Source organism: Dermacentor albipictus, chromosome 9, assembly GCF_038994185.2.
Source record: "Dermacentor albipictus isolate Rhodes 1998 colony chromosome 9, USDA_Dalb.pri_finalv2, whole genome shotgun sequence".
In the NCBI taxonomy this organism is placed as follows: domain Eukaryota; kingdom Metazoa; phylum Arthropoda; class Arachnida; order Ixodida; family Ixodidae; genus Dermacentor; species Dermacentor albipictus.
The window spans coordinates 61,542,413-61,569,778 of record NC_091829.1 but is presented as its reverse complement, the minus strand read 5'-3'; the positions used below and the strand labels follow the sequence as shown (position 1 = coordinate 61,569,778).

General features: G+C 46.3%; 2 protein-coding genes across 4 annotated transcripts in view; both read left to right on the top strand.

Annotated features, from left to right (window-relative positions):
- The first annotated feature begins 614 nt into the window (after positions 1 to 614).
- Positions 615 to 5,474, top strand: LOC139046695 (uncharacterized). The gene is made up of 4 exons (XM_070525467.1): positions 615 to 828; positions 1,294 to 1,458; positions 3,609 to 3,851; positions 4,001 to 5,474. The coding sequence occupies exons 1-4, from the start codon at positions 821 to 823 to the stop codon at positions 4,485 to 4,487; spliced, it is 903 nt and encodes a 300-aa protein (XP_070381568.1). The 5' UTR covers positions 615 to 820; the 3' UTR covers positions 4,488 to 5,474.
- Positions 5,475 to 7,443: 1,969 nt separating this feature from the next.
- The window catches only part of LOC139050005 (zinc finger protein 883-like), a 36,169-nt gene continuing 16,246 nt past the window's right edge, over positions 7,444 to 27,366 (top strand). The window contains exons 1-5 of one of the 3 annotated variants that reach the window (XM_070526073.1): positions 7,444 to 7,675; positions 14,742 to 14,812; positions 20,109 to 20,235; positions 21,508 to 21,584; positions 24,228 to 24,354. In XM_070526073.1, coding sequence (XP_070382174.1) covers positions 7,554 to 7,675; positions 14,742 to 14,812; positions 20,109 to 20,235; positions 21,508 to 21,584; positions 24,228 to 24,354 — 524 coding nt within the window. In that variant the 5' untranslated portion in view covers positions 7,444 to 7,553. Of the gene's footprint in view, positions 7,676 to 14,741; positions 14,813 to 20,108; positions 20,236 to 21,501; positions 21,585 to 24,227; positions 24,355 to 27,366 lie in introns of all 3 variants that reach the window. The other 2 variants (XM_070526074.1, XM_070526072.1) reach the window with 2 other exon arrangements.

Genomic DNA, 27,366 nt, shown 5'->3' with positions numbered 1-27,366 from the left:
GACGCAAGAAATATAAGACACGAAGCTTCATTTCCACACAAATATTTTCAGTTTTAGCGGGAAAGAATAAAAAAAAAACAATGTCTGCAAATTTATTTCACATTCTTTTGTCCCGACACTCGCATCCTCTAAGGGACGGGGTGAACATTAGGCGTGATGCGTTTCCTGTTGCCTATTTTAGCCGAGCGTCTAGAGTGCACTGGACATTATTCTGGTGCACTATAAGAGTGTCCCGTCTTGGTTTTGTTTTTCTATGGCGCATCTTGAAAGGGATCTCCAGACGACTGATACCCTTGGGCATGCTCACACAAGCCTCTTGCAGCGAGTGTACTCACTCATCGAGTGTGATTTGTTCATTTTCGCTTGTGCGCACTGACACCACGCTCGTTAATTCCGTTAGCAAGCAAGCGTTTCCAACTTTACACGGCCGATAAATCTACTATCCTTACTTCGTATAGCTGTCTACTAATTTTCTATCGAAATTCATGCTTCGCCTGTAGGCCAAACTGCGACTTCTTTTATCGCATTATCATAGTGCGTGTGCGCTACACACTCACAGGAACTTAAAGAGCAAGGGGAGAATTTCATGCGATAACTAAAATAGCGATTGTCTTCGGCGCAGTCGCTGTCGACCACTGCCAAAAGCGGCTGCTTAAGACTGTTATAAGGGCGCGTACGCCTGAATTTTCAACGTTTGACCCATGCAAGCCGCAATACAACTCGAAGAGGTAGACCACGGCAGAACCAGACCTATTGGTGTCGCCACGTAGCCCAACACTTTGCATGAGAACGTCTACGTCAGAAATAGAACGACCTTCTTATGACCAAGTAAGTCTTTTGGGGGGATATATGTCGAGGTTTGTCCACTGTTCAGCGTCGTCTTGTTAGGTTGGTGTAAGGCACTGTTTTTTTTTGTTGAAAAACATCGTTGCAAATGGTTTCTTGAGAGCCTGTATCGAAGTACGTATACGTTAAACTTCTGCGAGCAAATAAGCCACGTAAAGCTAAATGAATGCCCGTGCTAACAAAGCTCGCCTAGGAATCGCACCATCACTAAATGGTTCTAGGTTTTTGGACTCTGCTCTGAATGCTGACCTCTACCGTTTCTTATTTTGTCTACTACACTTAAGCGCACGTAAGCAAGAAAGCCAAGGACCATAGTTCCGTAACAGTGCTTTTATCACTGCCTGTCCTCGTGATCTTACGGTAACCTTTGCAAGGTGTTTGTTCTACTGCCATGGGCACCGTTTCGCATGCGGCATGTGCACACAGAGCCACCGTTCTTCGACGCAGGGCGTCTCCCTCACAAGGCAGCGATGGTAAGAAACCACGCCCCCCGTGGTCGACACTGTCAACCAGGGCGGCCGAATCCCGGAAGCCCGGTTGGATCCCTGAGCGAGACCGTCGTGAGGCTGGCTCTTCCTCGGGCACCAAGTGCAAGCAGAGCCCCTTCAAAAGGTTATGCTCCAGCTGTGAAAAAAAAAACTTGTTTCTTAATGTTTGTCGTCATAGTGCTGCCAAAAGAGAGGAACCTTACTGACAGAGAGGTTGGCCTGCACGAAGGGCTTCTACCCTTCTGCTCAACAATGAGGAGGCTTACGTTTCTGCGCTGTTCGTAGATGCACGCTTCACAATATGTGCGCCTTTGCGGGCAGGGATCGAGGCTACTCCAGCGTAGCGATCACTACTGTTTGAAGGTACGTGCTCTCGGCGTGCTGGCTGGTTTCTATAGCCAATTGGCGAGGCAAGTCTCAGTTGTGCACATTAGCTTGTTCCAATGAGCGGTCTCGTAAACAAGATTACCAGCTCTGTTCGAGAAGGACGCAAGCTTGCTATAGTTCCGTAGGTGCTCAAGCTCTCTCGCAACCTTAAAATCACAAATAGACACGGCATACCCAGTCCAGCCAACTTGCGAGGAGTCGAGGCGATGCCAGAAGCACGCCAGACCTTTCGTGAAACGCCCGACCGGCCTTGTATGTGAAATCCCACAATCGTATGGGAAGGGATATGCAGGTCAAACTGTATGCTGTGTAAGTGATCAGGCACGCGAGCACGAACTGTCATTACGGAAGCAAATTAATGCGCAATCGCCAGTGCGCTGCACTGCCTGCCAATGAGATCCGCTGCTTCATAAGAGCACGACCATAGGCAGCAGTGCTGGAACGTTGACGCGGGAGCTGTAGAAGGCCCCTCATATCACGAACTGCTTCAGCGACACTCCTGTTTATTGTATTTATTTAGTTTTAAATGAGTTATAACTTTATTTTCACCGTTACACGTGATCAAGCACACATGCCCGTTTGTTGTAATCTTTTGACACCGTTCTCAGAATAAGCAGTTTCCCGTCGTTTCGGTTTCGCTATACTCCTTTATTGTTCAGTATTTCTTTCCCTGTTGCGCCATCTTTAGGGGAAGTTTATTCGTAATCATATGTGACTCGACGCGAACGTTTCAATTCCTTGGCGCTACACCATTTTGAGCGCTACACACTTCTCCCACTTTCCAGCTGCATTCAGCCTACTCGCGTGGGTGTCTTCAAGCACGCTTTTTGCCTAATTAACGGAGTAAGGAAAGCGCTAGGGCCAAATAACCGTGCCGGACATGCTTAGAAAACGAATTTCGATTCAACAGATGTGGCAGCGTACGAACACTAGGCAGTGTATGTGTAGCGCAGTGCATTTGTCGCCCCGGCTGGGCGGAGCCCGCCCCATGCAGCAGCATCCAGATGCACGCAGTATCCAACCGCAGCACCTGCTGGGTCCGTAAGTAGCCTGAGGACATGGTTCCTTACAAATAAAATTTGTCTGGTGCTCCTCCTTGGCGCTTCGGAACTTATTGTGGCTTCTTTTCTTACGCTTTAGTTGGGCCTGACTGAAAGGTTTTAATGGTGAAATCTTTAATTGCGCTTGTGCATACGTCCTTGGCGTAATGGTTTAAATATTGGGCTTCTGTGCTAGACGTTAGTGTTCAAATTCTGCCGTCGGACAATTTTAACGATACCTGTTGAAATATTTTTAGTGGGCTACTCAAAAATGACGACCTTGCAATGTGGCGAAGCCCATTAGAGACAAAAGGACCGCTTGAAGCTTCCGGGAACAGCCCTCCAGTTCTCGTATGAAACTCTACGCCTTGAGCGAAGTTTGAGGAGAAGTGGCTGAAGCGCACAACACTGCTCGAATAAGCACGCAAAAAGATAAACGACTACAGGCCGAACCACTGCGCCTACGTTAGTGGCGCCATTCTGCACGACATCAAAGCCAATGCATTCTAGAATACAAAAAGTGTGCAACTCTGTATTTATTATGGTAATTACCTGCAAGGAAATCGCTTTATTTCGGGCAATATTTGAAAGTGTGATGCTCCATGGGTGGCCATAGTCCTTCGCTTGATAAAGCGCGACGAGCAATTGCTACCCCGTAGGCTAAGAACTGAGATTTTGACAGCCACTTGACAGAAAGTTGTACCTGTATCGAACAGCAGGCACTTTAGTGTTTCACAAGATTGCGAGGGTTCTTTGGCGAGGTTCATCGCACGTTAGGACCACTGTTGCACGCAGTCCCTGCTTCCTCGTACAGAAAGAATTGCTGTTCTTCCTTTTTGCTGCGCAGTTCGTCCACCAAGCAAAGAGGCGACGGTGGCGGCGTCCCCCTGCCATCATCCAGGGGCGCAAACACCCGGCGGCCCAGCTGGATATCGGAGCGGGATTGGCAGGAGGCCGGTCCTTCGGGTGTCAGGCAGAGTCCCGTGAAAAAGTTGAGTCCCGGTTCCAGACCGGCCAAGACGGCGCGAATGCAAAGCAAGGCGACATCAGTGACAGCCACCGTTTCTGGGATTCCTCGTCGACTCTGCAGGCAGGCGGGAGTGTCCCGACAGGCACTTCAGTGTTTCATAAGATTGCGAATGTTCTTTGGCAAGGTTCACTGCACGTGTAGGACTATTGTTGCATGCGGTCCTCACTTCCTTGTAGAGAAAGAATTTGTATTCTTTCTTCTCGTCTTAGGGCACCCACCAAGCAACGAGGCGATGGTGGCGGCGTCGCTCCGCCGTCATCCAGGAGCGCCGACACCCAACGGCCCTGCTGGATATCGGAGCGGGATTGGCAGGAGGCCGGTCCTTCGGGTGTCAGGCAGAGTCCCGTGAAGAAGTTGGGTCCCGGCTCCAGAGCGGCCAAGATGGCGCGAATGCAAAGCAGGGTGAAAGCATTGACTGCCACCGTTTCGGGGATCTCTCCACTACGACGCCACAGGGAGGAGGGCGTGTCGCGGCAGAGTCCCACGCCAGCCAACCTGAGCCCCGGTGACATTGAAAGAGAGGACGACGCCGGAGGATGCAGTGGTGCTCCTGTGGAGGTGGACCATGCGAAATTATTGTCAAGTGCGTTCGACGAGGTGATGAGGGCAGCTTCGGCATCAATACACATGATAACGTCGTCCTGTGTCGCAGCGAGCGATCCTGGCCAGCAGTCGGGAAATGACTCCTCTTCGTAGAGCCGGCTTGACTGGTTTCTCGTTCCGAACTGCTAGGACACTCCTGTTACACCAAGGAGCTTATTCGAACGTTATATTTATTCTGACGTGGAGACCATAGGTTTCTGTACTATCTTTAGCTTAGAGCTGCGATGGCTTACTACAGCGGCTTGTGATATTGATTGCTGTTATTTCTTTTAGTTCATTTTATGGTTTTTAACTTAGCGACGGCGTACCCTATTGTACGTACAGGAATCAAGTAAACTCACGGGAGTTTCTAGTTATCCTTAGCCTCCATTCTTTGCATACTCGCCTCAGTTCTACATGCATCTGCCATGACTGGCTTGCGCACCCCTTAGGGCTTCGCATTGGCTGTGCGAGTACGGAATATTTTCGTTGGCGTAGCTCAAGGAACCTAACATTGTAGACCAGGGTCGAGCAGGCCCTTCTGGATCTAGGTGTGCTATCATCCTATATGTTCATGGCATATCTCACAATCTGAAAAAAAAAAAGCACGCAAACGAGCTGGTGTTCGGGTTTTCTTTTCCACTCCGAAACGCCTTGGTTTGATGTGGGCCAAGGCGAATGTAGCACATCGGGAAAATAAACAGGTGTGCGCAAAAAACCATGGGCAGAAGCATGTCGGTTGTGTAAAGAAAGTAATTTATTCGGTTCCCTTGTCGTGTCGTTCATCATATGTAGCCCAAACGGGCAGTGCATTCCAGATTTTAGTAGAACCTGTGCTTTGAACAGAGCCTGATGATCAACGGACAAGGGAGATATTGAAAGCGCTTCAGATCAAGAAGCGGGGTGATGCTTCTATCAGTGAACCCTCAGTCTCTCTATCGACAAAGGAGCTGGCGTATCTTGGGAGCGGCACTTTGAAGCTGTTCTCTATCGTGTTCTTGTTGTGCGATGCAAATGAGCAGTTTTTTCTTGTTATTTTGATTCTTGGCAGCAGCTATTTATTCCTGCGTCATGAAATAAAACGCTGTTTTAGTGCGCCTACGTGGTTGTGCCGTGTCACCTTTCTTCGTCTTTTGTTTTATTTAGCCCATTCGTTGCGGTCATGTATAACCAACTCGCCCACCAGCACCTGCTCAGTATTACTGAAAACTTGCGATATACAGAGCACACGTAACCTGTCTTTGAAAAGTATAATGTTCCTAAAATGAGCAACTATATACCCAAACTCTTTAGAAGAATGTTTATCTGTCATCACAGACATTGCAAGACATTCACTGAAATAGCTCCTTTAGAACAGAGTCAACCTTAGCGACTTACTACTCGTGACCCAGAGATGTGGAAAGTTCTTCGGCCCCAAACTAATTATGGTGATCAAATGCTTCAGTGTCGCCAACCAAAACTTTCGAATAGTTTCACGATAGACTCATAGAAGTTCGCAACCTAACTCTGTCAGATTTCAAATTTCCCATGAACCGTCGCACCTAGTCAGTATGTTTCAACACTCGCTAAAACATTTTAACACTGCATTAGTGTTACCATGTTATTTGACGTATTCCTCAATTGTTTAATATTGAAGCTACACTATATGCATTATATACATTTCTTTCCAGTGCATTGCAATCCATATTGATCTGTTGATCTGTAAAAATGCTGGAGTACTACTTCTCTATTATTTTATCTTGAAGTCATACAATCATCTTGAAGTTCGTTATGCAAATTTGTTTTCTCTATATTGTATTTCACATTCCATATTCAATGTTTATATGCTGCCCTCTGAAAGAGCTCCAGAACAATATAACCATGTACGTACGCCTCTTAATGTTGCTGCTTGTGCGGGGGCTGAGTGCCCCTCAAGCTGCTTGCATGAAGCGTTTACCTCGACCTCCTCCGTCCAAGAGAATGGGCAATAAAAAATAAAGAGTAAAGAGAAAAAGAAAGTCACGTGAATATACCACAGTCCAAATCAAGAAAAGACGAATCGGACAGTTGCTGCAAGCTACATGTTGTAGGGCCATCGTTGTTAGTTGTTTGAGGGCTTTTTACCAGTTAAGCGACGACACTACGTTGGATACTTCAGCGCGAGTTGCCAGCAAAAATAAACGCCGTTTCTATAAACGCTACGTTCCATACAAAAACACAGGAATAATATTTCGATACCCAAGCACGGAAAATTTTATCGAACTACACAGGTGCGTCACAGAGTAGGCTGACACAACGACAGGCTGGGAAAGAACCTGGGCGAAATTTCAAAAGTGATGGTTTTATTTGCGAAAATCGCCGGGATTTCGCGACCGTGCGAGATGCGGGACTTTCGTGCAGCCAAATAGGTCAACCAACTACAGCGGAGTGGGCACGCGTCATCACCGCTGGTTTCCTGGCACCACCACCAGATGTCTAGTAGCACCTGGGTTGAAGCAAGGAGGTATCGTTCTAGAGGAAAGATTCTTTGGTCCAGAGCCCTCCAGTGTTACACGATATTACCGAACTGTCAATGGTGACCACTTGTTCACGCAGCCAGCAGAAAGAGAACGCGATGACAAAAATGCACGCCGGCAAATAAAAAAAAGTGCAAAAATGCACGCAACAACATTGTCACCACGTGACCACGCTACCCTCTACTATAACGGCTCGTGAAAGACCTGGAACAAGCTATGCGCGCTTTCCGAGGATTACTTCGGGAATTGAACATGTATGAATAAACGTTGTGTCGACTTGTATTCATTATATGCATTCGCTAATTGCGCCTCACCCGTGAATATCTCAATAGGAAGCCATAGGACTTATCTTGAGACAAAGAAACAATAATAAGCACTTATTCATGTCTACTGTTCTTGGCTGGGCTAAGGGTTTGCATAAATTTGCTTTGATGCCCTGGCGTAAATATATCACGCTTCATGGGGTGCCTGTTCCATCGTTGGAGTGTGAGCACTTTGGCATCGACCAGTGGCGCACTCTATCGTCTCGATTTTTCAGATGGACTTTACGGTTTCATTATAGTTGCCCGAATGCCCAACGTCTTGTTGGGTCCCTTTCATCCTTGGCACAGACTGCGCATGCGCGATGGTTTAGCACCGTTCTGTCGCGAAAATGCGCTAGTACTCCGGAGCATCAGCATCAGGCATGAGTGAAGAAACGAACAGTGGACACACGCCTCCCGCGTTTGCCTTCATCGAAGAAGCAACCCCGAGCACAAGCCGTGAAGGCGCCGAGGGTTCTTCAGGCACTTTCGACGATTACACTACGTGAGTTTTCTCGGTTCTAAAACTTCTGTTAAAATTGTTCCCCATATAAACAACCGGCAATACGTGCTTTGAGGGTCATGAATTTACTCCCATATGAATGTGCGCGTTTTCGCAGACAACGTACAGGCAGCACAGCTGCGGCTGTTTGGTGTCATGTTAAGGACAAGTGTCACTACAGGAGGCAAATGTTTTCATCGCAGTATGTGTTTTTCGCTTGTGTCTGATCACCGCATCGCTTGTCTGCAGTGTTTGCCCAGTGGCTAGGATGTTGCGCTGCTAAGCTCGACAGCAGGGGTAATCTTCCACGCACATTGTTCTATCACTTGTGAATGTGAAATGCAAGAATCCTCGGGGATTTGGATTCACGTGCACCTCACAGAAACCAAGGTTGTGAAATTTATACATGAGATCCCTCCAAGACGCAGTCATAACGAGACCTTGGTTTTCAAACGCAAAACACCAAGACATACATAATTATATCTGTATTTTACGCTTCCTATGGCGGTCGAGTGAGCATTATCCAGTACGCTCGCTAAATTGCACACAAATAGCACAATATGCGAAAAACGCAAGAAATATGTTACGAAGTGAGTAGTTTTCTTGCAAAATTGTTGCTGTTACTCGTTTTCCAGGAAACCTAATCGGTGCGATTGAAGAGAAACATCGTATGGATGTGAAATGAATGATGCGTTTATTTTTACGGCATGTGAGGTCAATCGGAAAGTGCTACCTGGACGTAGCAACGGCTGCGACACTTTGACGGAAATGTGAACCGCCGCATTGACAGCGCGTGCGGATTTAACCTTAAAATGGCGAGAACAGTTGGCCACCGCAAATCTTACGAAGTGTGGGCGCATACATGCAGAGTTTTTTCGGACGTGACTGGCTGACCAATTCTGCCGACTGGCGCGGACCCTGTACGAGAGCTAATCTGGCGGAGCGATGCTTCACCTAACCTTGCCTTACCTAACGCGTAACCTTCAGCTCTTCACGCGCGCTGTTCATGGCGATGTCGTCGTATCGTATAAGCAGCGAGGCCTCTCCTGTTCACTCGCATAACGTAGTAGATTTAGACTTGGGTATGAATGCTTCTTCATTTGGCGGTGTGGTCAAAGCACAAAAAATGCGTGTTAAACAGAAAACACACATTCGCCCAAGCTGACACTGTTCTTGCTCCCACTTACCATGGGTTTCTCTCAAGAAAGCATTTTGTTTGTTCGTGTGTTTTTAAGAAGCATGTTCTTTTAGCAGCGGAACTAAATGTCGTAAGCATAGGTAGCTGTCAATCGTTTTTCAAAGAGTAAATTTCGACGCCTTTTTACGGTAGTGATAAGGAAGTCGAAACTTGTACTACTTCTTATTTAAACCTTTTGCAAACAAAGAACACACGAACTTCAGTATGGATTTAGGAACGTATGTTTTGATTCCGAACGAAATGTTCAACTAGCCTAGGTCTGGTCTCTTGAGCTCATATTTTGAGGAAAATTACTGAGCGCGTAATTTTCCCGGCTCGATATTTCTCGATCTCTATAAACCCTTCGACACAACCGACCAGTTATTACCCTTCAAAAAGCTTGAAATAATTAGAATTGGTGATCCTTCTGTTCTGCTCTTAGTGACATAACGGAATTGAAATTTTGAGCCTTAATGATGCTCTCTCAGATATCAAAACAATTGATTTAGGTGTACTGAGTTTATTCGGGGTTCTCTACTCGTTCTCGTAGTATAAATAATATGCGTAACTATCTTAATCACGCCCAATTAATCATATAGCGCAGACTTGATACTATAAATTCCATCTATTGCATTTGAGCATTCTTGTCTAAACTTTGCTCTGATATTGAAAACGTTCAAGAACAGTGCAATTAAAGTAAACTGCATGTAAACCCTCAAAAATCGCATTTTCTTGCTTTCAACTTTGGCTAACGTCTAATAAGCGGTACACCTCCGGTGCCGATTCCGCACCATCTATTCTTCCCGAATGATTATGCCAGGTACCGGCCAGCCAGGTTACACCACAATCTTAAATTAGATCATCATATGCAGAATGTCAAAACGAAAATGGCTTACAGCATGCAAGTCCTCGTCAGAGCCCATTCTCATTTCAACCATAACACAATATATCAATATGGTAAGCATTCATTCATTTATTCATGCATTCACATATCAAGTATGCCGTGGCCCATCGATGGAAACAGATTTAGGGATCATTTTGGCTCGCTTCAAGTCCGTCAAAATTAAGCCTTACGGGTACTAACTTAAGCTCCTACAATGCCAATGCTACATAACTGCTCAGAAGTAGTAACAGCATCACCGTATCTCTGATATTTATCTATAATTTGGAGATATTCCTTTAAACATGCTAAGCAAGCAATTCTATTTGACCTAATTACAGAATAGTGTTCTCTTCATGCAAACATTAGGAGATTTGCGCCTAACAAAAAATGCTATCTTGCCCAAAGTGTGCGCTTATGATGGTACACTAACATGTGATTTTTCCTGAATTTCATTGTGGAACTCCTTGGCGTTAGTTATGAGTGCAAAACCAAATACAGAACTTAAAGAAGAGCACTAAAATGTTTTTGATTTTTTTCCTCCAATTGCTTAGCGTCTTTCTTGTTATGTCTTATATTTGTTGTACATTTATATGACCAGTATGTTAATAGCAAGATTCTGCTTGAGTTTGCTGCCGTACAGTCATTCCTATCTGCACCTCGTTCTGAGCAGGGGTCCCAATAGTCTTTGATTATGGCGCCTCCTTTTGTATTCCACATCAGTAAAAGCATGAAACCACTTTATGAAACAATAAACTTGTAACCAGTGTAGGCAGAGGTACAGACAATGCGATCACTTCCAGCAATCGTTAATTTGACAGGCATCACATGGCTATATAGGAGACAAACAGCCAGCTTTCTCATGTGCATTAGCACAATTTGATATGTCATGACGGGAAGCATAAATTGTATGGAAGCAAGAAATGATGCTAAAATCTAGTTAAGGAAGTGTTAAGTTTCAAGATCATGAGATTAGACTGTACTGCCATAGCATCCCGGCTGCTACTAGCGTGTTGCAATTATTATTTAAAAAGATTAAAAGATAGTGCAATGTCGCACGCGGCCCCTTCAAACTAAGGATCTTCGCCGCTTCTATCATCTGTTATGTGGTTTGCATGTCTCTTTTTCCTAATATGCGGCACTGTGCATAGTGGGGTTCGCACCTACAGTTTCTGCAGGGGAAGGTAAGATGGCCCTCGGTGCTGTTAAACACATTGTTCGCGTGCTTCCGCAACCTGTCATTCATGCATCGTCCCACTTGGTAGATTCAAATTTTTTTTCTCATGATAACTGCAGCTGATAAATAACGTTGGTCTCCCATTTGACAAAGCCTTTCCTGTGGTTTGTTCCGGCCCCTGGTTTCGTAGCGTGGCGGTAACTGGCCTTGCCCAGATTTGAATGCTTTGTTTGGCGCAGTGAACACGACTTGCACGTTGGCGACGTTCCCAATCTTCTTCGGCCTGCATGAGACGTTTGAATACACGGTATCACCTCGAATCATTTTCTTTCTTTTTGCTTTCACGCTGGTTGTACGGCACATCAGATTGAGTATTGTGGCGGGTGTGTTTAAAATGTTTTACCAAACCTATTAGCATAAAATGAGCGTTCGGCCTGCGTTAGGGAAACTATTGTAGTTTATGATGAATATAAGTTTGCAATGCCAAATACGTACCTGCAGAAGAGTTTCTTGAAATGATGCTTTTTTATTCGGTAGTCGCGTTCCCTTATTGGGATGGAAACATCTTGCTTCAAAAACAATAAATCTGTATTGATAGTTCTATCGCGGCCATATTAAGATACCTTTATCTTGCCCCTGTTAAGAGAACATTGGAAAGACAGTCAGGTTGTTCAAAAGTTAGAAAATATTCAGGTATTTTGGTGATCACTCAGTTTTTCTGTACTGCTACAGGTGGCTTCAATCATGATGCTTCAAATACATAACCTTTTCACTGAGTACATGTCTACACTACTGACCACTCATGAAGCACTAGAGGGAAATGGTTTGAGGTTCCTAGATAAACGGCTGCGCTTCATAAACGAGCACATATGCTGGGTGTTTGAGCCGCGAGTGACTAAGCCATTGCTGCCTTTTTTGTCGAGTCACTTTAGGCTCGTAAAACTGGGCATTGCCATGTCAAATTTATTCAATGCACTTTGTCTCTCCTGTTTTCAAAAGTTTCTCAGCGGTTTTACCGCACAATCTGATGGCTTTAAAGATGCTGGGATTCCGCAGGCACTGGTCACCTCAGTGACAGAAGCTTTGCGAAAAAGTGCGGAAAGTTGGGTTTGTTACTTATTCATGGCTACAGGCACAGCACACAGTTCTGTATTCTTCAGTGTCATGTATCTTTTCTGTACGCCCTTTCTGCTTGGCGCTAGGCCTATGGTCGCTTGCTGGAAACTTCCAAACACACCCGCCTCACCACATCTGGTACCGAGATAGACAGAAATTTATTTGCAAAAAGACAGAAGTCGGCCTGCGTCTAACTTGTGGTAGCCAAGCTTTCGCAGACACCCATACTTTGGAAACATAGTGGCTCATCAGCAGTTCATGAGGCTTGGCGCAATCTTTGTGATGTGAGAACACATCAGACGTCAGAAGAAAACGTTACTCCATTTCCGTGACAACACAGAAGTGACGTCAATTTTGCTGTCAAAGTCGCGAGATTTCTTCAGGTGACCTGCAACAGGACCTGTATTTCCAATGACCCGCAATTCGACTCAAGGGTATTTCGAGCTTTTACCGCTTAGTGATACAGAACGCCAGCCGTATGGGTGCCGAAATGGCACCTATGCAGAGAACATAATTTCTTTACAGGCCGAAAGAAGCCTTGAGTGTTGAGTTCTAGTCACATTGACGGACGCCGAGTCCATCGGTCAGCACAACCGCATGCAGGCCGCTAAAGTAAACAATTGTCAGCAGGCTGTAACTCGATACTTTTGGGTGACCACGTTGAAGAACCGTGAAACATGCCTCGCAAACACCGCACCAGGAGAATTCAAACCCCCAAAGGCAAAGGAGAGAGCAAGAGAGCAAATGATAAATGAAAGGCAGGGACATTAACCAAGACTGAGGCCGTTTGGCTACGCTACACGGGGAAAGGGGAAAAGGGGAGGGAAATATTTAAAGAAGGCAAAGCAACACAACGTGTTAGGGAGGCTTGTTGTAGCAGGCGAATTTCACGTGCGTGCCTAAAAAAGCTGCTTTGCATTGCATTTGCTAGCTGCGTTAGCACCCCTTTTTTGTAGCGGGTGCTGTAATGGAGCCATATATATATATATAGTTAATGATAAAGTAAGTTTTCATTCGTTGCGTCGTTGCAAGTGCTTAACATATATCAGCAATTGTGTTCTTGTTGAATGAAATCAAACAGTTAGCCTTTATACTTACAAATTGTCGTCGTTCTACATGTTTGTTCCATCCTCACACAGCCGCGCTTCAATCGCTATTCTTTTAACTGCCCTTGCTAGTGTCGGTGTCAATCTGTTCTGGACCACATTTCGAGCGAAGTTTCGCCGAACCATTTGTATCGACCTTGCAAGCGACACATGAGGTCATAGAAGCGGCGAGGATTGCTGGTCGTGGGCTTGTGTTCATTAGTGTACCATGTGTTGACATTTCTGAAGAAGAATTGGATTATCTTTACCACACGCAAAAAGCGGCTTGAGGGGGGGGGTCGCCAGTATAGAATAATCTTATTGTCGTGCAAACTGTTACTTCCCTTACCAGGTTCTAGCATCATTTGTGGCTCTCATATATTTCCTGCTTCGTATCATGAATAGTCAAATTGCATGAATGGGCCTTCTCAAGGCGCCTCTTTGTGTCCTGTTAATGTGTCTGATGTTTGCAATTATAAATGACTATTGAAAATCAGCGTTTAGTCTGCGTGGGTCGACACTGTCCCGGTGTCTCTTATGCGATGAAGGCTAAAACAAAATACGAACGTGCCCGAACTTACTTTTTCTAATTATGATACGTTACGGTACTCTTAAGCATTTGCGGACAGTTGCGCAAGCACGTCCTTTACACTTACGTTCTTTCTGAGCCTCCGATGTGCAACTGCGCCTTGTTCATGCCACTAAGCAGAATCTTTCGCAGTGGCTGGTGTGGGTGATATATGTAAAGCAAACTTAGCGTCCTTCAACCAACCTAGATGGGCTAGTTGGTTGCTGGCTTGATGGAAAATCGTTGTAAGGCCATTCCGTTAGAACGGAATGTGTGCATTCTTTGTGTCCTGTCCTCAAAACGCGCCATTATTATAGCACGTTCCATCAAGTTACGTTGCTTGCAACGATATATTTCTGCGCTGTACGCTTCAGTTCATCCAACCTTGCTTTTCTGTTCAGAAGTGTTCAAAAGCAGACTTGCCTAAGAGACAGCCATTGGTTATATTATTCACTGGAAGCCATTCTGGCACACAAGTTCAAATTTCATGTCAGATACATTCCCTTTAGTGTGGAACCGGAAGTCGTGACATGTTCACCTTATATTAAAAACCCTAATGTGACCAGGTTTATAGTAAATCCCAACAGGCGCGTACGAAAGAGAATTCCTTTACCGTACAGTTCCCGCTATCTTTTGTTTTAAGCCTTAGGCCATTTTATTACGGAAATGGTTTAAAATGTTCCTTAATTGTAGGCTATTCGGAATAATGGTCGCGATTGTGCCCGACAAGTTACTGACGCTGTGACAAATAAGAACTACAGTGGAGAACTACAACCGACTGTAGATAACTACAGCCCTAATCAGACCCTTTGTAAGTGAACTAAAAAGTTAATTTGACACTGTTCGTAGATGTCAAGGAGGCATTCCTGCCAAGGTTGAACTCCATGCGTCCCACTTTGCATCGAGTGGGACGTTCGCCCTATGCCAGTAGGCGAGTGAGCGTTTAGATGAGATGAAGCATTGCAGATGTAATGAAATATTTCACTCCAGGCATTACATTCTTTAGGTATATTCTGTCTTACCTCGAAGAGAAGGGTCGGAGACCAATACATACGTCTAATTCCAGGATTTGTGACGACTCCTTCGAAGACCTATGGAACGCTTTCAACCTCCTGACCGATGCCACTGACGTCGATGGTATGTACGGCATAGCCTTCGGCCATTAGTACCTCTTGCGATGACGCTTAACAAACCACAGAGGAGAGAGCATTCACATCGATCACGAAAGTGGCGCACTTGTTGCAAATAAGGCCACTTCACCAGCGTCACTGCGTCGGTTTCTGCTTTTGACGCCTTAGAATGAAATGCATGCAGATGGCTTGAGTGCTAATAGAGAACACTACACATAATCTGCGTGTCTGAAGTTTTCGAATGAATTTTTTTTCGAGCCAATCATTTCGTATATGCAATAGTCTTTTGGCGATTTTTCTTGGACATGGCCTTGGAATTGTCTCATAGTCGCGAGTCTCTCAGTGCATAGAAAGCCAAGCACACATGTTTTATTCACGTTTTCTGGTGTCTCGAGCAGCCTATCGTTAAAGCGCCCCCTACCAGGCGCCATTGCAAATTTTGTTTGCACACTGGAAATCGTCAGCTGCCATCAAGGTGGCGTTTTGGTAAGAAAAAATTCCCAATCTATTCATTATCGGAGAGAATAGACAACATGATACTGTCCGGCTACTGTGCCGGGAAGGAGTGTGACCGTCTACAGGCACTCTCCTCATTTTCCTTGACAAGGACTTGCGTCCGCAAGCGGCGTTTCTTCGCGCTCTCCCACGCAGGAGTTGAGGGAGTACGCCTCGTTAATGTGACGAGCCTCTCCACCATTGCATTCCCTATATTTTTTTGCCGCACGACACATCTCCTTGAGTGTCCCGGCATTCTATCTTTGTGCAACCTTGACCATCCTGCAAAAGCATGCGCGCGGGATGACCTGTTGAAAATTGCAACTGTTTACTGGCACTAAGCCATTCGATACTTAGGAGACAATGAGCTGCTCTTGTATGTTTAAATTGCCAAACCTGCCGACGGGCCATTTATTACAGTTCTCTCGCTGATTTACGGAAAATCGGCCACACCTTAGTGGTGTTCGACAAAGTATGCAGTCTTTTCATTCAACGTATTGTGGCGTCTTTGTTGCTGTTGCACTGTTGAGGCAATGTTGGCACTGGCTTGAGGCTTTGGAAGTTTTCACGTGTTTCCAATCTGATCTGATGGCGCCCGCACAACTCATACATATGCGCATCGGAGATCTATGTTAAGCGGTGTGGTAGGTGTCGAAGGCGTTTTTTCTGTCTGTAAATACACTAGCCTGTAACTGTATGAATGAGATAGTCCGGCTAGCTATCTATTTGTTGGAGCTAGCATATATCACATCAAGACCTAATTTTCTGTGGTATTCAACCTCGAATTTATATTCACAGTTTGGAAATCTGTACTGTCAGCGTGTCCATTGCCAACAACCCTACGTCTAATGCTAGGAATGAATGGGCGACACGCAAAACTTAGATGGAATTGTCCACACATATACTTGACCTCTAGAAGGTATTGGATGTCGGCGTACGATAATAATGAGCATGTCAACGTGCGGGTTGGTGACGCCATTATTGCCTCCATTAGTCCGTTTTCAAAACATTTTCCATACGCAGAGGAAGGTTCAGCTTGGGGTCATTTCACATTTTCCTGTTCAAATGCATGTAAAATGGAGATATGCTTACAAGAACCAATCTTAGAATGACATGAGAGAAGTTCGTTGCATTTGAGATAGTTAAATTCCAGTGAATGTAGGCAGCGATATCACTATTAGGGCCTAGACGTTATCTGAAAATGCCCGCAAGTTGGCAAGTGTAAAAACACTAATCGGCTATTACAATACTCTCTAATGCAAAATTTGAGCGGAGCTCAATGCGGGTTTTAATTTCACGATATATTGGATGTAGGGACAATGTGTCTTGTGCGGCACTTTGCAAATGGAGCCAAGGGCGGCGCGACTGCCTCGCCAATCTGGAGGTTCTGAAAGCGTGCAGCGTCGGCACGATTCACAGCAACCGCCGCCAACAGACCGCCTGGACGACCCGCGCTACTATGGCGCCATCTCGCAGCCATCGTTATCGCATTACGCTTTTCTTCTCGCGCTTTTGCCATACCCTCCTTCGCTTTGCGTCTCACGGTCCTGCTACACCAAACTCTTCGCTTTCCTCCTCGCGTCTTTCAGCTCCCGCTGCGCTACACCAACAAATTTGCTGCGCGTGGGCTTACATCCTTCGCAGTGCTCATTCGATTCGTTACGCCACTGTAGCCGATGCCGAAGCTCGCCGCAAGAACGGCCGCCTAATGCCACGACCAGACGTACGATTGTGGACGTTCGAAAGCTTGCGTACGCTCTCCCACGCATCAGCATACGGTGCGGCATGGCTCCGACGCGTCGAAACGCGGCACCATCTGAACAGCTCCTCTCCCATCACACTTCTCGTCAAGATCACTCTTTTCCCCATGGCACGCGCTCTTGCTACCATTCCTAACCTGTCCCATGCTTTCTAAACCGATGATGTCACCCTCTGGGTGACCACCGGAAATGCTGGAGAGATGGAGGCCGTCTTCCAGGAGAGCGCGGACGTGGTTGCCAGTCATGCTCGCGCAGTCGGGCTGGCCTGTTCCCCGTCACAGTCGGAGCTTCTGCTCCTCCCGGCTCGAGGCACGGCAGCCACCTCATCCCCCACCCTTAGTATCATTATTGACGCGCACTCCGTCCCTTCTGTCTCCTGTCTCCGAATTCTAGGTCTCCTCCAATCCAACGGCAAACACACTGCCGTCCTTTCCCGCCTAACTACAACCGTCCACTAGACCGTCCTACTTATTCGACGTGTCGCTAACCGGGACCATGGCATGCTTGAGCACGACCTCCGTCGTCTTGTCCAGGCCTTCGTTCTCAGCCGCTTTGTCGACTCTCTCCCCTATCTCTTTCTCTCTCGCACTGGGGAAGACGAGGTGAACTATCTCATCCGCCAAGCCTACAAGTCGGTCCTTGTGCTCCCCACCTACGCCCCCACTTCTCGTCTGCTGGCGATGGGCGTCCACAATACTCTTTCAGAGCTTGCGGAGGGCCATCGCACGGCACAACTCGACCGCCTTTCTCGCACCCCCTCTGGTAGAGCCCTTCTCTCTTCCCTCCGCTTGACCCCTGTGTCTCCTCCTGCCTGTGTAAAGCACCCCTTACCCTCCTCTGTATCTGCTATGCTCACTGTCTGTCAACACCCTTCCCAGGAACATGCACCCTGAGCATCACGCCGCCCACCACTCTGCCCTCGCCTCCACCCTCTGGCGCCAGTACGGCACAGTCTAACGCTGTATATGTCGATGTGGCTCCATATAATTACCCCACCGCCTACGCCCTTGCCACCACTTCCCATACACTTCCTCCCCTGACGGTTGCCACTATACATGCCTCCAGCTCCCCTGCCGCAGAGGAAACAGCTATTCCGCTCGCCACTGCCAGTACCCCGGCCCGTTTCATATTCAGTGACTCCAAAGCTGCAGTACACAACTTTGCGAAGGGTCGCATTTCCTCCTCTGCGCTCAGCATCCTTGAGCACTCCCCTCCCCCTTCTCGTCGTATCGAACTCCTCTGGGTTTCGGCTCACGCAGGGCACCCTGGCAACGAGGCGGCAGATTCTATCGCTCGCGAGATGACAGACCGATCTGGCCCCCTCTACTCCGGGATGGACACACATGACTCCCTCCTCACCTTCCATGACACCACCCTTCATTACCGCAGCCCTCGTCTATCCCTCCCTCCCCTTTACAAATCCCTGCCTAAGCTCCAACAGAGCACGTGGCGCCATTTACAGGCCCACATTTTCCTCTCTCCTGCCCGACTTGCCCTTATTCACCCCGGTGCCTTCTCACCCGTATTCACGCTCTGCGGGCAACCACGAGCAGACTATGCTCATATTCTCTATTCATGCCCGAAACACTCTCCCCCTGCCTCTTGGCATGTATCTAGTCCGCTGCTGTGGGAGGCTGCTTTGGCCAGCTCGGAGCCGGATGTCCAGCTACGGCTAATGATCAGGGCAGCGGAAGTCACCGCCTTGCATGAACTGGTGGCCACGACCGGCAGCCTGAAGGCCACCCACGGAACGGTGGCATCTTAATTTTCTTTTCATTTTTTGGCCTTCACTAAATAAAGTTTGTACCACCACCACCTCCTATCACACGTTTGGGCTGCCTCGCGTCGGCGCTCCTGGCTACACAGCAAGGGGTCTATGAGTGAGTCCAGTGAACGCACGCTGTAGCGCGTCTTTGTGGATGCAAACCATGATTCCTCGCGACATGCGACAGGTGCAAGGCGCGTAGACGCGAGCTTGCGCACGTTTGCAAGCGTACGTATGGTCTGGGCTTAGGAGCGGCGCTCTAAACGACTTCAAACAGAACGTTAACAATTGAGCAAGTCTACTCCGCAAACAAATATCGCAGTTGTGCTAAAACTCCTTGCGTTAAAATATCTAAAGTGGTCAACTTCTAATTACGAATTTACAATGCAGAGAAAGTACAAAAATATTTACGAGTTTTCTTCAAAAGTATTAAACGCTACATACCGGCGTATCCGATATACCAGTAGGTTGCATATTTAGATGTACTAGTAAACGTAGTTTCCAGAATTCTGATACCGTTTCGATTGCTCTATTACAGAGCCGTAAGCTTAATATTGTTCGTTTACAAAACTTCTCGCATACAATATTTTTCATAAATATGCTCACAGCCAGAACAAATAACAGAAAGTTGGCGTCAGTCATAAGATATGATAATTAGTTTTTCGCATTCGATAGGCGCCATAAAAGTTGGTGCAGGAGGGACTGAGAGAAACGACATCTCTGTTCACCCGGACTTACAGATGCCTCCGACGTGGAGCTTCGTTTCGTGCGCACAAAAATGAGGGGTTTACAATAGCGAGAACGCGTCCTTTCTTGGTTAAGAAAAGTTTGATGTTTGCGAAATCCTGCTCATTGAACTTCTCAAGTCATGCATTGCCCCCTTAGCGACTTCTGAAACGCGCTTTTTAACGGAAATGGCGACCGGAGCGGGAACGCACTTTTTATTAAAGAATGGCTACTTGCGCTCTTTCGCTCAAAACACAGTCGTGTTGTATTGTGCCGTATTATACAGAGGGTATTTATTTTTAGAAAAATTCAACATTTCATGGATTTGATGGTGATTGTCTCTTTCTTGACTATAAAGTTGTTGCTTGCATTGAATGCAGAATTTCCGGGGAAAAATGCACCGCAAACCGCAACACTGCAGCCAAGTTTCCCTACCAAGAAAGCTCAACTAAAACGCTTTGCATGCCACCATATCTCAGCGCGAAATTTTCTTACTCTGCGAATGACCTGTGCAGAGCGGTGAGTAAACATCTCTGCTGCTTTTCCGGGCCATACAGATGCCACTGACAGTGGAAGCACCAGTCAGCCGCCCATGGTGTCAAGCACCAGCGCCCAACACGCCAGGCCTACCACAAGCCATGCTGGCATGGAGAAACTATCGTTTAGCCCTGAAGACACCGCGAGGTGAGCCCACATTCCGAAATGGTCCTTAACACGAAGCAACTCAAACACGGCCCGAAACGCTGCCCTTGCGGCAATTATGACTTCACTCACCAACATGTTCTGAGGAGGGAAACACTGATGCCGGAAAGATGCAATATCTCAGATATTGCTCATAGCGCGCTGCCCCCCAGGGGCGTATGCGTCAGCATGCTTCGGTGTGTAGCGACACGATGAAACCGAGCACATGAGGGTCGGACCCTCCCTCGATAAGCCATGCGCGGCTTCACTGGGTCCAGGGAAAAGCGGAGCCTGAGATTTGTGACAACGCCGGGTGCTTGGACTTGTATAACGATTTGGTGGAGGCAACACACCTCATGGCCTTCTTTTCAGATAGACGGCACCCCGGGACTTACCCGTCTGAGCGAAATTAGTGATTGCTTCTTAGTTTAGGATAATTTTCATGCCATTCGCACAATAGACTGTATCCTTTAACTTCTGAGATAGGTTCCGACGAGTGACATAAAAGCAAACTGAGCATGACGTTAAAACAAATATTTATGAACTCCATTCAAGTTCATCATTACTTCATTCGGACTCATCATTTTGTTCCTAAGTGTTCAAATTATTACTTTGCCAAGAAACAGAAATATGTTTGTATTCCTCAGAGCAAGTCATTTGAGCCCATAATTTCAAATAATACCTAAAATATGACGTATTATTCATAACTGCCGGAGCCATGAATCGTGTTTGTAGTTTGCGTGAAAACACCACATTCACCATGGTGACGCCGAATATCAAACACGCGGGTACAAATGGGAATTTTTTAAATATTAGCGCAGGTTTGCATCATAGTTGCAGAAACCATCTGCGCAGTGTCATTCTTATACTTCAATCTGATTTGTTGATGCATTCCATGCATCAAGACTTTATTCCTAAATTATTGTTAGCATTTTGTCCCTGTGGCAAGTGGAGGAAGCATTCTATACAGCAAACTACGTAGGAGCCGTTGTAAGTACTCCAACAGTTAAACTGACAGTGTTCGTGCAAGTGACGGTGCCGTTTCGACTGTGCTGGATGAGTGCTGTGCACCGTATGTGCCGCATGAGCCACCTCGTGTGTGCCATTCGTCCTATGCCCGCTAGCATAGTCGGTCTTTGATGAGAACGAATCACTGCAAGTAGCGTGTTTACAAAACGCGACTTCGCTTCTTCAGAACTTTGTTTTACTAGAACATGAATTCAACAATTTTTGTCACAGCTAGTAATAGTCTGACCAATACTTTATTAGTTACAGAATTCCCGATGACGGCTGGGAGTACCAGGGGAACACGCAGCCCCCGCCGATAACCGACGGGACTTACAACGTCGACGGTACGTAGGCGATGACCATTTGCCACCGGTGGAACTTCCCAATACACTTCACAACAAACGTAGGTGATGGCCCCTATGGTTGCCATGGCTGCGGTACATTTATTGCGCATAAAGATTCACTTTACTAAACAGCGCATGAGCCAGCTTATAACTATCCTTACTGAGAAATTTGTGCTTATCTGAATATATGCAAATTCATAGATTACCTATGCAGTAGAAGCTTTTGAACGAATATGTTCTTGCATCGGTGTGCTGGTGGAGGAGGCTCCTAGATGATAAGGACAGAAGCCGAGACTGTTCATTGCGTGCAGTGACCAATTCCCCCGTAAATTAATCATCGCTTGACCATTGCTCAACAATTTTATTCACCAAGCAGAATCTGAGTGGGTTCGTCGTGCTAACGTCGTGATGATCGCGCACATAGTGAGGTGTGTCAGATCTTTATGCCAGAGAGTCTTCACGGTGCTGTTACGTTTTCTGAACAGTGTGAGAATTGCTCACCTATAGCACCATAATGTTTCCCTTGAGAGAGTGATGTCACGTACCATGCCAGATTGATGGACTCCAACGGACGATGTGTTTGTGCTGTGCTATGTGCTCTCTCTCCCTCTCCCCTTCCCCATCTTTATTCTCCCCCAACCCTCTCCCATGTGTAGGGTAGCAAACCGGTGAAGCTAAACTGGTTAACCTCCCTACCTTTCCTTCTCCACTTTTTCCTTCCTTCCTTGAACCAATCAAACTTAGTAGACAAAGAAAATGTTTTGATCTGAATTCAGAGTAAGATGTGCAATTAGGGCGACGTTTAGGATGCCTTTACGGCAAGGGCGTAACGGTGTTGTCCCGTTTTTGGCACATAGCATGTTATTAGCAGCCGATATATCCCACTGCGGCTGAATGCAGAAGTTAAAACCTACAATTCGGGGCAGCCCAAAACAGTTTACATTGAAGCTCTTGATTTTATTATACCAATCAAGTAAAGTCACTGAAGCAGCATAAACAACCTTAAAAAATTAGTGAAGCTATAACGCAAGGAGACAAAAATTAATGGGTAGCTGTTTGCGATCTTAGCCATAAATCTTTACAAAATAACTAAACTATAAGCTTTTGCAGCAACATTATTTTTGTTGACAGAGTACCAATCACAGTACCAAACGATTTCCAATGAGGGAGGCCACTACTTCAAAAACGAATGCTTTAACAAGATCTATGCCATGCTGAAATACGGGAACATTCCAAACTGAATGTTCCTTAAATTATGCTTATGCTATCACACTGTAGTTCCTCCTAAGGCGAAGGTGATGAAACTCTAATCTAAAGTTCCGGTGGTTGGGAATCCGCGTTTAATCATTGCTATGACGTACGAAGGCACAGAGACTCAGGCATGTGGGTGTAATAATGCCGTAAACATTCTTAGCCAACTCCCCGCTTTAAATATTCTAAATAAAGGTGTATTCTACAATAAGGCATGCTCCTGAAGTTTTTGTGCTAATTTCAGCAGCGTCGATGGTCATGCTGAGGCGGGTTCTGCCGTAATGTCTGCTTTTTCTTAACTTTCTCGCATTTTGCTTTTTTTCCAAGTTCCCGCGATTTCTGCGCAGATATAGGAAGATGTGCGCCCAGCTACAATCCTCGCAGCGTTATCCATTTAGTTCACACTTTTAACGCACTTTGACGCTTTCCGTTGCATAGTTCAGTGACATTGCCCCATGAATTAACACTTCCGCATTTCTTTCCAAGGTGATTCGGTGTCTGCAATAGGACTCGTACATACGTGGATTGTGCAATCTTTTTGATATTTGTTCCACAGTATGCTCATGGCCTACACAAGACCATTCGCGAACACAGTCGTTTTAACGGTCGTAATGATCTGCTAAACATTCAGTGCTTATAGCCGGTGCTTAGGAACTTCTGCTACCAGAGTCACCACACGGGTTTCGGATAAGCAGTTCCTGAAAGACGAGTACTTCGTTGGATGACGCATTTATCTGTCATAGATGGTCACTGAATTAAGGGCATACGTAAAACGAAAATTTTAGATCCCTCATCTTTGTCATCTTTCTAACCCCTATCCCCCATCCCCAGTGTAGGGTAGCAAACCGGAGACTAATATCTGGTTAACCTCCCTGCCTTTCCTCTTCATTCTTTCTATCTCTCTTAAATCCCTCGGTAGCAATGCGTCCTCTCAATTTTCATTTGCAGTCGTCTGCGTTTGGGTATGTGTGCTACTCGTACTAGATGAACAATAAGCAAGATCTTCGTGAGGCATCTAGTGCGCTTATTAGTGGATAATACAGCAAATATATTGGGTAAGCGGTTCCACCCACAAGAAACCGACATGTCGTTTTTCGCTTCGACCACTGTCGTGTTCTGCGTGTGGTTTGAGATAAAACGTGATAATCTTCAGAAGAATCTAATGCTGCAAAACCTGGATCGTGCTCGGCTTCCGCATCGCCACGAAGTTCTTGCATGCAGTCAGGACATGGCCACAGGAACAAAAAGCCCCGCGTGCAGAAGGACATCAGTAATGTTTCCCTACCACTAAAAGCTTCCTGGCTTGGACCGTAAGCATGAAATATCAATTCGCATTATTTGCCCCTGCACTACGGCGACTGAACACGTTTGCTATACTTTTATGCCATACAGGTGTCCCTGACAATGGCAGCACAAGTTACCAGCACCGGGGGTCCACCAGCCGCATCGATAACGCAAGGCCCAGCACAAGCCGCGCTGGCATGGAGAAAGCATCAGGCAATTTCGAAGACGGCGCCACGTAAGTTCACATTTAAAAAACTGTTCCATTAAAAGCAACTCGGAGATGACAGGAATGGCTACCCGTGTAACAATATGCTTCTACTTTCTCCTTGCGAGGGCTAACTCTGATGGCTGAAACAGGCACTGAATCAGCAGTTTTGGGCGTTCCGCCGACGCAGCCTGCCTTAACATACTTCATGGTTGCAAGAGCGCGACCATACACGGACCGAGTAAGGAGTGAACACCACACGACACTGTGTACACCCCATGCCGCAACCACGAAACTATACACGCTCGCCCGATAGTTCATCCTGTTAACACGCTGCAATGTGCGGTACACTTGACAGTTTGTAACCTGCTTACTCTGTGCCCGCTGTGGATTATATAAAGATTTTGAAGAAAAGATGCTCATCGGAGCGAAGGCTCATAAAATGAAACAGGGTTATGTCAGAGTTTACCGAGGCAATGCAGCATGAGTACGGTGGTAGTAAGCAGAGTGCTCGAAGTTAATTTGAAGTCGACCACTATGGCGTGCCTTATAATCAGACCTATGGTTTCGGTGCGTAAAAACCCAGAATTTGGTTTTTATATAGTCACACGTTTTGAAAGAGGACTGGCGACGTCTAATGAGGACAAGTAGCTCCTGAAAAACAGCGGCGGTGGGACCAGGCTTTCGAGCGCGCAGGGGTGGCGCCCGCACTTCTTCCTTCTTGTCATTCGTGTCACTCCTTTTTCACTGTCCCCACTATTGCAGGTGGCAATATTTTAAATATTTTTACCTCCAGTAAAACGTTCCAAAGGCCACAAGGAGAAATGTATTAGGTAGCACCATGTTAAGCAGTTGCCAAGCCGCAGGTATTTGGCGTTCCGAGCTTGAGCCTGTCTTTTAGAGGGAGTTCGCACTTTGCTCGATACGTAACTGTGACACATGATACGTTAGGCAGTGTGCGCATGCGCGTCGTAAACCTATAAGACGGCAAGTTGAAGTGCTTGTGTAACCAAGTGGCAGCATCTTGTCCGGCCCAAACGACCCCACTTTGATCCCCAATTAGCGCTTTCTTTCTTTCTATCCGGTGAGAGAGCAAGAAATAAATGGTAAAAGTTACGTCAATGTGCTTGGCTACATTTCGCCAGAGCAGGCGGAAGTTAAACGCCTCAGATCACATCACGACCCTCTCTCCACACTCTAAAAATTTATCTGCCTTTAATACCGTCGTCTTCCCTAGGCGAGTCGACTAGAGAATGTGAAAACTGTCCAGCAGCAAATCATCATGGTTGAGTCCCTGGTGATACCAAGCCAATGCTGGCCATAACCCGCAGTAAATCCTCCACCCCGGAAACTGGTGCGGGATCTGTGGAAAGAAATGAACCGGCGGCACCTATTCGTTCGTCCTCGCCCTACACCCCCCCCCCCTCCTCCACACCCCGCCATCTTCTCTCTGGAGGGTGAGGGTCTTTCGTGGAATTCTGCAAAAGCGGGTTTACACGCTGTCTTGACGGCTAGATAAGTGCCGAGGGAAGTGGGGTAATTTGACTCGCCTAAATAACTGAGCCTATCAATTCGTTGTCGTGGTTCCCTACCTTTCAGCCTTTTTTCAGGTTTGTAGGTAACAGTGGGGTGAGCGCTTTTAGTCGTTGTCCACGCCACGTTGACGTCTGGATAGGAGGTGTGGTGGTTGGACTCATGGAAAAGGTACAATTAACACTCCTGGTGATGTTGAGACGTAACATCATTTATCTTTTTCCGGAGACTGTATTGCGCCGCTAACAGCTCAGTGTTGTCGTTCAGCGCAACAAGGGCGGACCCTATTTGGAATTTATTCGAATGTTATCTTCGTTTGCATCAGTTCAGTTTCACTGCGACCTGTCTGTCTAATCGAATTCCATGCGTGAGGCGAACTTCGTAGTACTTTTTGAAAAAAGCGCGGGCACCAGTCATTTCGCTGGAACCTTCGACGAGTCGTATAGAAGGGTGTCCCAGCTAGTTTTATTCTGAGTTTAGAAACATGCCGATGCATTCTAAGATGACGCGACCAAATGCAGTGCTGACTCTTCTATGGAATAAGTCACATCATCTTTGTTATTACTAACTTCGGAGGCAACTAAGTCAGGCGAAAAAATTCCGACATGAAAGTTGTAGATCGCTTTGCAAAACGTGCGGTTACAGCTTCCAACTTCATATCTATTAGGCTTGAGTGTCTTTCTCCATGTAGGAGATATCCGCGAAATAAAAAGAAATACCATGTGACAAAACACTCCGCGTACAAAGGAACATAGCATTTAGCCGGATCATGATCATGATCATCGCTATCATGAACCGCAACGAAGGAAGCACTTCGTTGACGTGAGTCGCACAGCCAACGCCTGCGTCACTTCCCTGTCGCCATTTAAGCGCCAACATGCCCTGCAAGGTGCTATGTTCGATGGTAAGGGAGAGTTTAGGAGCGCTGCAATCACGATGGCATGCGGGAATGTCACGTGGTATTTCTTTTTGTGTTTTGCTGCCATATGCAGTAAGTGTAAAAATACTAATTCCTAATAGAAAGTTAGATACTCTTCAATTGTGCGTTTTGCAAAGTGTTCTCCAAGTTTATAATTGAAAGTTCTAGCCTAACTTCATTGCCTGATAATTTTATCAAATAATCTTGTCGAATTATGCAATTAACAATTATGCAATTCAACAGTCAGCAACATGAATTTGGTTGCGACGCTTTCGAGTGTATCGGCGTGTTTTTAAACTCTGGCTTAAGTTAGCTGGGCCACCCTGCATAAAAGCTTATGCACTTGCCCTGGAGATCCAGTTTCGACAATCGCCGACTTTGCTGACTGCTGCCATTGTACTTGAGAGCTGCATGTTTTGATGGGTGAAAGTCGCCCAATAAAGAGCTAAATTTGTAGCTCCCAGTTCCTATACTTAGTCGGTCTTCAGGGTCACTACAACGTTACAATATTTTATAACAAGCATAGAAGCAATTGAATGTTTATTTTCACCATTACCTATCACCGCATTGTGTATTCTCAGTTCGTGAGG